The 9,666-nt window shown below is 43.0% G+C and overlaps 1 protein-coding gene across 4 annotated transcripts; it reads left to right on the forward strand.

The window, feature by feature from the left end:
• The first annotated feature begins 313 nt into the window (after positions 1 to 313).
• Positions 314 to 8,943, forward strand: LOC123395386 (translation initiation factor eIF-2B subunit epsilon-like). 4 transcript variants are annotated; one of them, XM_045090376.1, is made up of 15 exons: positions 314 to 737; positions 825 to 1,064; positions 2,165 to 2,479; positions 2,631 to 2,738; positions 2,880 to 3,072; positions 5,053 to 5,315; positions 5,436 to 5,565; positions 5,667 to 5,740; positions 5,895 to 6,140; positions 6,214 to 6,287; positions 6,958 to 7,049; positions 7,395 to 7,513; positions 8,026 to 8,097; positions 8,243 to 8,368; positions 8,705 to 8,943. In XM_045090376.1, exons 1-15 carry the CDS (start codon positions 600 to 602, stop codon positions 8,753 to 8,755), a joined length of 2,241 nt encoding a protein of 746 aa, XP_044946311.1. In that variant the 5' UTR covers positions 314 to 599; the 3' UTR covers positions 8,756 to 8,943. The 4 variants fall into 4 exon arrangements, with proteins under 4 accessions (XP_044946311.1, XP_044946312.1, XP_044946313.1 ...); XM_045090377.1 differs by having other exon boundaries at positions 7,431 to 7,513; XM_045090378.1 differs by lacking the exons at positions 8,026 to 8,097; positions 8,243 to 8,368; positions 8,705 to 8,943 and adding an exon at positions 7,821 to 8,023.
• The last annotated feature ends 723 nt before the right edge of the window (positions 8,944 to 9,666 follow it).

Raw genomic sequence — 9,666 nt, forward strand, 5'->3', positions numbered from 1 at the left:
TTCTCGTTCTACCAGGAACCAGCGATCAAACCATGCAGGTAAAATAATGATCAGGGGCAAAAACGTCCTATAAAATATGACGTGAAGGTTCAAACCTGGAAAATTAGAAAAAAACTTAATTTGTGTCATTTAATCTAGCTATCAATCAAAGATGTGTCATCTAATCAAACAAAAAGAAAGGTGTGTCATAGGATCAAAGTCCGAGAAAACGTGTGTCATCTTATCATCAATTTGCTCAAACATTTCTCGTGAGGAGAGGCGGGGAAAATTACCGGTTTTCTGTCACCGGTTCACCGCAAGTGAGACGAAGAGCATACCGGTTTGCAGCGCTATGTCCTCTCTGCCCGTTCAGCAACCCTAGCGCCGCTACGCGCAGCCCGCGTTTCGCGCCGCCGGGCCGCCGCCACAAGCTGGCAGCCACGCCTCACCCCGACTGAGCTCTGGCGGCACCAGGACGAGCTCCTCCTCTTCCGCCTCAGTCCGAGATCGTTCTCTACCGCCCCGACCCCGACGGTCGTGCTCTCTGTACACACACAGAAAAATCGAAGAAGAAAGGAGAAGAAAGAGAGCTCGCGCCCCTCCCCGCCGGCGCCGCAGCCATGTCTCAGAAGAAGTCGCGCGGCGGAGCTGCCGCCCGAGAAGACGCCGATGAGCTCTCGCGCTCGCCCCTCCAGGCCGTCCTCCTCGCCGACAGCTTCACGCTCAAGTTCCGCCCCATCACCCTCGAGCGCCCCAAGGTACCGCGTCCCGCCCACAAACTCTACCGGCGCCCCCAGTCCGCTCGGGCGCGTACCCTCGGCTCCTGAATTGTGCTGTCCCTGCAGGTGCTGCTGCCGCTGGTGAACGTGCCCATGATCGACTACACGCTGTCCTGGTTGGAGACCGAGGGCGTTGAGGAGGTCTTCGTCTTCTGCTGTGCGCACGCTCAGCAGGTCAAGGAGCACCTGGAGGAGGCGGGCTGGACTGGGAAGCCCGCGGCCCGGGAGGTGGCCGTCATGGCCGTTGAGTCGCACGATGCGATCAGCGCAGGGGACGCTCTCCGCGTCATGTACGGCCGTGGCCTTGTGAGTTTCTGACCCGCACCCTTACTGTGGATTGTGCATGACTGCAGTATTAGTTGTAGTGTCTGTTGCTGTTACTGCTTAACACTTTATCGTTGACTAGAACTTACAGTGAATTAGTGAACCTATGTGAAACTGAAGCCTCAGGAGATTTTATTGTCATTCCAATTCATTCAACGAAGGAAAATCATATCACTTTATGTCATTCCAGTTCGCTCAAACATCGTCCAATTAGGTACTGGTTGCCTCTATAGTGTGGCCTCGGGAGGCAATTGCAACCAGCTAGAGATTGTGACGAAAAACATGACAATATTATTTTCTAGTCAGAGCCAAACCTAATATTGGCTTTCCTGTCAAATAGCTACTACCCAAAAGATGTTCAAGGTTTTAACTATAACATCATACTGAAAGCATTAGTTCTGCTCAATTTAGATATTTTTGAAGTGCTTAGCTCTGTCCTCTGTGATTGCTGTGCTCAGGGGCGGAGCTACGTGAGGGCCAACACGTGCCTCGGCCCGCTCAGTGGAGCAGGATTTTCTTCACTGTACACCTAGTAGTGGGCTGTGGAATGACAACCAAAATGGTAATCTCTATAGATTAGCCAGCCGGCCGCCCAACCTTTTGCTCAAGCTCCGCCACTGGCTGTGCCTACTTAGTAATAGTATGTCATACAAACTACTAATTCACAGTATCAATCGGTTAAAAATTACAGGAGATTCTTCAGATAGGGTTGCCATACTGTATCACAGTACTGATGACATACATAGCATGTTCTGAATACAAACACGGGAAGACAAACACAAAATGAGATAGACAAAGAGAACTCTGGAATGCACGAACCTAGTCTCAGCATCAACGTAGAAAAGGATATTTAGATCCAAATCACGTACATGCCAGATATCTCCAATATCCTGGAGACATCTGTTGGTCATTAAGTGAAATTGAGCATGCATTTGTTTTATCCAACTAGCTGTAGCTCGTGCCTCAATTATTGTAACACATATGTAATGCAGTCTTGCTTGTCCTGTCCCTTGTATTTTTCACATACTGACACAGTGTGTCTGCCATTTCGTTTATACTTTCAATTGTTTCCTTTTGTATAGATAAATGGTGATTTTGTTCTCATCAGCGGTGATACAATCAGCAACATGAGCTTAAAAGAGGCTCTCCAGGAACACAAGGACAGAAGGAAAAAGGACCCACTTGCTGTTATGACTATGATTATAAAACATTCAAAACCTTCAATCCTGACGCACCAGACACGTTTGGGCAATGATGAAATTGTTATAGCGCTAGCTCCTGAGACAAAGGAGCTACTTTATTACGAGGATAGGGCAGATAGCTCACAGCTGTCCGTGGCAATTGATAAGGATATACTGGCCAATAATCCTACTCTCCAGCTGCATAATAACATGGAGGTCTGCTTTCTAACTTGTTGATTAAATAATGGATATATGTTCTTCTCTAAGCTCATTTTTGCTATGTCACTGAGACCGTGCATATGTATTCTCTATTGCTTGCAAATCTTTCTTGTTTTATTGATCTTCATCTTCCTCTTTTTTCTGACAGGATTGCTATATTGATATCTGCTCGCCAGATGTCCTTAGTCTTTTTACCGATAACTTTGACTATCAACATCTCCGGCGTCATTTTGTGAAGGGTTTACTTGTTGATGATGTAAGTCCATTCACTACCACTGGACCTATGTAATACAAGAGAACATGATGCTTGCCTTTAGAGTTTAGTGCAGTATCATGAGTGCCATCTCTGCTATCATGTCTCTTCTGTAACAATCAAATCGCCTGCCAATCCTTTCAGATTATGGGGTACAAAATCTATACTCATGAAATACACTCCAGCTATGCTGCAAGAATAGATAATTTCAGGAGTTATGATGCTGTGAGCAAAGATATAATACAAAGATGGACATACCCTATGGTGCCTGATGTGTTATCCTTTGGTAACTGCCATGAAATGAAACTTCACCGGCAAGGAATTTACAAGGCATCAGGTATGCGTGGTTGTGTACTGAAAAGAGAATTCCGCAAAGATCTATTTCTGTACCTTGTTTGGTATTGTTCCTTGTCTTCCTTGATTCATTCCTCAAAATTTAGATGAATTTGTCAACTCAATACGTTTGATTTGGAATGAAGAAATGGACGCGCATATTAGCTGATATTATTTTTGAAGGCGAAGTATCCAGTGAAAATGGGTTTTCATTGAAAATCTGCAAATTCTTACATGGGCCATCAGATCTATAATGGACGCCACGGATCAAAGGTGGGATCCCTCAGCATCGACTTAAACACAATTAGCAGATAACCCCCTAACTTATCCATCATCAAGTAGTAAAAATCCTTTGTGACTATCCCTGGGATTGGTTCACGTTCCAATCTACGCCGCAATGGAGAATCTTGTTCCGGCGGCCATTACTCCTTGCCCTCCGCCGGTAGCAACAGGCCCTCCGTCAGCAGCGTCGGGCTCTCCTCCGGTGGCGACTTGAGCCATATCGTTCCATCTGCCGGTAGCGACGGACCCTTTGTCGGTGGCGACTCAAGCCATGCCCTTTCCTCCATCGGTCGTGACGGGGCATCTGTCACCTGCTGCTCACCTTCCCCCAGTTGTGTCTTAACCTTCAGATTACTCAACGTAAGTCCTCATTCGTGCCAACCTATGTCCCCTGACATGCCACGGGCTCTTCCTATCCATTTAGAGGTAAGATGTCCAGAGTTTACGACCACCACATCAAATGGACAAGAACTATGCAAGAAAAGACATAGATCAATCACCAGGCAGCGTTCACCAGCTCGTACTCTAAGGTTAATGGCACATTACATAGAAAAATAGATTGATGCTCATGCGGACAATGATTTCTGCAAACAAAACATATCCCCATCAGCGGTAGGTGTACTAGCAAATTAGACTATGAGATGCTCATGCAATGGTACATGTACTGTGCAGTGCCACCGAACAATCAGTATGTACAACAAGATGCTTCAGGTTTTTCAATTTGTTCATCACCACCGAACAATCATCTTCAAAAACTACAGGGGAGTTGCACAGGTCCAGCACTAACAGATTAGCAAATATCAGTGCACAAGCTTCAACATTTTCATGTACTCCAATTCTTCAGAGAACAGAGGCTGCGCCGAATGTTTCGTCAGGGAAATTGGAAAACTGAGGTATAATTCTTCAGAGAACTACGTAGCATGGGGGCAGCCCGCGTCCGCCATGTTGCCGCTCGAGGTTGATACCTCCGGACGTCACTGTAATGGACGCGGCTACCTGCAGGTCACACCCACCGTCAACCGGCGCAGCAGCTTGGTGACGCTGGTAGCACGCCGCCGCTCTACTTCAGTCCCACGGCCGGTGCGGCCGGCGTGCGCGTCACTTTCGTAGTTCCACTCCCCTGTCATACGGTCTGCGTCGTTGGCGAGGCTGCCTGTTCGGACACTGCGGATATCCTCGTCTTACCCCCCAACCGCTCCGGCGGCGTCCTCGCCTCGGGAGCCCTAGCCGCCGACGAGAGGGAGCTCTGACGCGGTGCGCGCACGTGTCTCTGCCAGTTGTGGCCGCTGCGGGAAATCTGAGAGCCGCCATGGCGTTCCCGGCGGCAGCATCCCATGGATGCGGGGGAGTTACATCGGAGTTCGGTAGGGCAATCCCCAAATGAATTTGGCTAATCACTGCGAAAATAGGGGGTTATCTGTTAATCACATTTAAGTGGATGCTGAAGGATCCCACCTTTGATCCGTGGCGTCAATTATAGATCTGATGGCCCACTTAGGATTTTTCATATTTTCACTGTAAAGGCATTTTCACTGGATACTTCGCCATTTTTAAACTACTTTGTTAAGGTACATCGGCTGATTTAAACTGTTCTTTTTTGGGCATGATTTTGACTTGTCATTTAGGAAGCATCTTCCGTTCCTGTAAATTGTATAACATCACCTTTCCATATGAACTTTCACATGAATATCATCTTCTCTAGATGTAACATTGTCGCATTCTGCACAAATTGGTGCGAATTCTGTTATTGGCAATGCAACAAGTATTGGAGAGCAGTGCAAGATATCGAATACGGTAATTGGAGAAGGTTGCAGTATTGGGAAAAACGTTCTCATTCATGGTTCCTATATATGGGATAATGTCATAATTGAAGATGGATGCAAAGTGAGTAACTCCTTAGTCTGTGATGATGTGCATCTAAGGGCAGGGGCAATTGTTGAGCCTGGCTGCATATTGTCGTTTAAGGTATGCTGCTATATATTACGTTTTTATGCTATTCACTTTTGTTCTAGGAGCAGTTTGTAAACCAGTTGTAATTCTCTATCCAGCAAGCTTGCTGATATTGATGAAATTCTTACTTGCCAGATTAAAGTTGGAAAGAATGTTGTTGTTCCTGCCTATTCAAAAGTGTCACTACTTGATAAGCCTTCAAATGAAGATAGTGATGAGGAACTTGAGTATGCTGACACCAATTCTGGAGTTACAGATAGTGCACGTAAGCCTGCACACCCTAAAATTTCCATTGTTCCTGCATGCCTTTCCAATTTGTTCTTACGATTATTTGGATCTGTAGCAAACTGGATCTCTGTATTTCAGCCTTTTCCAGCACGAGGAGTAATGCTGACTACCCTACCATCGTATCCGAAGATGATGACTTGGGGGCATCTGAGGTATTCTTCTATTCTTAGGTGGTGCAGTTATTTTTGTAATGCATGCTTACCATTACTGTGTTGGTTGTCAGGATTATCTCCGGGCATCCTGGTAATACATTTGTCATGTCTTGATCTTATAATCATTGTGGTTGCTGTCTTTGATATTGCTTAGACCGGTACCTCTGGCGTCCTTGGTTACATATGGGCAAGTGGTGATACTGGAATTCAGGAGGAGTGGAGACAATCAATTGCTCCAATTCCTAAAGAAAAACTTCAAGATTTGCAGCATGCGGTTTCTGTTGACAATGATGTTGGATCGGAGGAAGACTTGATCAACCGACCATCTGAAGCAGACCGTGACAATGATTCTGAGATTAGTGTGATTGAGGATGATGATTATACTAAGTTTGAGAAAGAGGTTAGTAGCATATATTTGGGATTCTCATACTCTTATTTATTTTTCAGTTTGCTGATTAGTTTACCCTACGTAGGTCGAGGAGACTTTCCAACGGGCAGTTGATGGGGTTCATCAAGATAATTTGATACTAGAAATTAATGCACTCAGGTGTAAGCTCTTTTCTGTCCCACTGACGTATGACCGTATAAATGTATGCAACTATAACACATATAAGTCAGCCATCCTTTCAGTATGGTTTATCCTGGACAACATTTTATTTACGGGTAACATGCTGTAGTTCTCATTTTCTTTTTGAGGCAGCAATGACACGCAAGCAGATGAAAGGGCAGTTATTTTGCAAAACATATTTTATTTTATGGAAAAGAATTAAAATATACATATCATGATAAGATACAATCACTTCATTCATATGGAACATTGAATAAACAAGAAGTCATATTCCACATATAATTTATTCTGCAGGAATATTGCAGCAATGCTTCACACCATCTAAATTCTAGAACTGGAAACTGTTTGGCGCTGCCAATGTTCATTAAGCATGTGCACTAGTTTTGCTTGTATAGAGTATGAAAGTTATTTGCTATGTCTTGTTCCAGTTTGATGGCTTGGCCATAATAAACTAGTTTCAGAACTTCAGATGCTTTTTGAGCTGCCTAGTCAAAGTTACATCAATAGGAGCAGCTATTTTAATATAATTGTTTTGTCTATTCAACCTTCAGATCATCGATGGAGCATGCCCATTCTGTAGTTTTGTCTATCTTGTTATTATAGTCATCATGCTAATTGCATTGTTTGCAATTTTGTGTTTATTTGTCAGGTTGTCTTATAGCCTTCAACATGCGGATTGTGCTGGAGCAGTTTTCTATTCGATAATGAGGGCTGCATTAGTTGCTGCACAATCTACTAATGGTATAAGTTCTAGGGCACTTTGTAGTATTGTGAAGTTGTGACCCATGGTGGACGTAAAATTGGGATAATTATTTGATCATTAGCTAAGATATTTGGGTGTTTAATTGTAACAGAAAAGAACCAGTTTACAGAGGAGCTTAGCTTGGATATTTGGTTATCCAGGAAGTTCATAGGATTTTGCATTAAACATTACATTCCTTTATTCCAAACATGACATTCCTTTATTCCAAACATGACATTCCTTTATTCCAAACATGACATTTTTATTCTTACTGTGGAACTTTGGGGTCATGCATTTTTTGATATGGGATAATTATAGCTGTTAGATTTGATATGGGATGCAAGCTTATTTGCCTTGCTTCCCCCCTCCTCTTTATATAGATAGTCTTCTAAAGACAGCTGCAGACACACTTATCAAGTGGAAGGATCTTCTACGCAATTACACCAAGACAGTTGATGAGGAGGTATGGCTTGACGATATACTGGATAAATCTCTTGAAATCTGCATGAGTAGCATATGCCTGAAAAATTGAACTTAGTTCTGCAGAAGTACTGTCAGATTTAATTATTTTAAAATGTTGTTGTGTCCAGTGTGTTCCTTGTCAGGTTTAATCATGTCAGTTTTCTTCAATATTTGAGTCTGTGGGTTTCCTTATTAGCTATTTCGAGACTATGCAAATTATAACTGAGGTTATCATATATGTAGTTAGTTGACCTGATGAGATATTGATCCGTGATTCGAGTTCAAGTTGTTGTGTTGTTGCATGACAGACTGTTGGAAGGCTTCTACTGTGATTGTTAATTTTTGGGTCCAGTTTGAAAACAGAATTTCCCCACGGATTTTCATGAAAGAAACATGCACTCTGAGCCTTAGACCGGATTTCTCCTTTTCAAGGAAGTTCCTGTGTTATTTTGTGGTGTTTTTGTCCTTCGATATTTAACATGAGCTAAATGAATTCGTGATGGTGTGATGCAGATGGAAATACTATTGAAGTTCGAGGAAATGTGTCAAGAGATAACAAAAGAATTTTCTCCACTGTTTTCAAAGGTAAAGAGCTATTCAGTTACAGACAAGTTATTATTATGGATATACATATATAGTCTTTGTTTGCACTACTGGGTGGTGTGTACACTATTTTGGAATTGATGAAGTCCTGTTCTGTTTGGTTCTGATAATCTGCTATTGAATGCAGATCTTGCCTTACCTCTATGATAAGGAGATAGTTAGTGAAGATGCAATTTTGAGATGGGCGGAAGAAAAAGAAAATGCCGACGAGCCGGATAAAGTTTTCGTTAAACAGTCTGATGTTTTTATTCAGGTATATGTGCTGCACTTGGTCGAGTTGTACCTTCTCATTTTGCGTGAGATTTGCAGAACCAGTAAAAGTTATTTTGCCAGTTTCTCATGGCTTGTTTTTATTTCTGTAGTTGCTTTCCCTGATCCTAAATCTTTTCGTCTTAGGGAATGATTTGTGCTTGACTATTTAATATCTACTCCTAAATCGACACAAATTTAGTGGATTGTATTTTTGGTAACTCGTGGTATGATAGCAGGGCTTGTAGCATGTGTTTGGTTGGCATGACAAAAACTCAAACATTATGATATGACTTGTCTGAAGTATATTAGTAGTAATAATTTGTCATTTCCTTGGCAGTGGCTCAAGGAAGCCGAAGAGGAAGATGAAGATGACAAAGAAGAAGAGTAGAGTTGGAGATGGTTCATACTTGAATCCTTTTGCAAGCTTGGAGAGAAACACTGATTTGGGTGGTTTCCCAGTGGGAAAGTTTTGGAAGTTTGGATTTGCCTGTACTCCAATTTTGTTCCTAACCAATAGGAGGAAAAAGAGACAAGAGAGCCGCGGGATGAATGACCACAGAGTGTGTATGTTTTTTTCCCCTCTTTTGCAGCTGGATAACCCTTCTCTCCTTGCATCGACTCCCTTCGTTCCTAAATATAAGTTTTTTTTAGAGGTTTCACTAAAATACTACATACGAATGTATATAGACATATTTTAAAATGTAGATTCACTCATTTTACTTTGTATGTAGTTTTCTAGTAAAATCTTTAAAAATAACTTATATTTAGGAATGGAGGGAGTATGTTCTACTACGTACTACGCTTCAGTGAAGGCTGGGGAGATGGATGGATGTGTAGGGGGGGAGGAAAGGAAAGCAGCGAGCGGGTGTGCAAATGGCGGATCATGTGGGTAGCATAGGATAGGAGTGCATATCCAGTGCTATACCGGGATTTACATGCCCCTGTGCTCCTGCGAAGCCTGAACCGTTTGATCTTTGATCCAAGGAGCATAGATGAAGTCCATGGAAAATTGCAGAAAACATCCTTCAGAGTTGTGTAGTTGCACACAGAAGCAGTTCATTGATGTTCATGACGCAAGCTTCTGGGAGCACAGGAGCATGACTCCAGGTAGCACTGGATATTTTCTTAGTAGCACAGATTCGAGTGAAGTCTGATAAAAGCTTTAACTCATGGGTCCCATCAAATCGAACCTCATCCTCCTAATTCCTGAAAATGGCACACTGCATATTAATTTTGGTTTATCTTAACCCTAAACTTGCCCGGCGCATTGGGAGAAGAAGCAACTTTCACTTACTGCCC

The sequence above is a fragment of the Hordeum vulgare genome, chromosome 5H (assembly GCF_904849725.1).
Source record: "Hordeum vulgare subsp. vulgare chromosome 5H, MorexV3_pseudomolecules_assembly, whole genome shotgun sequence".
NCBI classification, from domain to species: Eukaryota; Viridiplantae; Streptophyta; class Magnoliopsida; order Poales; family Poaceae; genus Hordeum; species Hordeum vulgare.

Excerpts from the sequence above, each read along its gene's own strand:
- LOC123395386 (XM_045090376.1), top strand. The coding sequence starts at position 600 with ATGTCTCAGAAGAAGTCGCGCGGCGGAGCTGCCGCCCGAGAAGACGCC. Across the intron at positions 1,065-2,164 it reads TCATGTACGGCCGTGGCCTT|ATAAATGGTGATTTTGTTCT; the intron begins GTGAGTTTCTGA and ends CCTTTTGTATAG. Across the intron at positions 5,316-5,435 it reads GCTGCATATTGTCGTTTAAG|ATTAAAGTTGGAAAGAATGT; the intron begins GTATGCTGCTAT and ends CTTACTTGCCAG.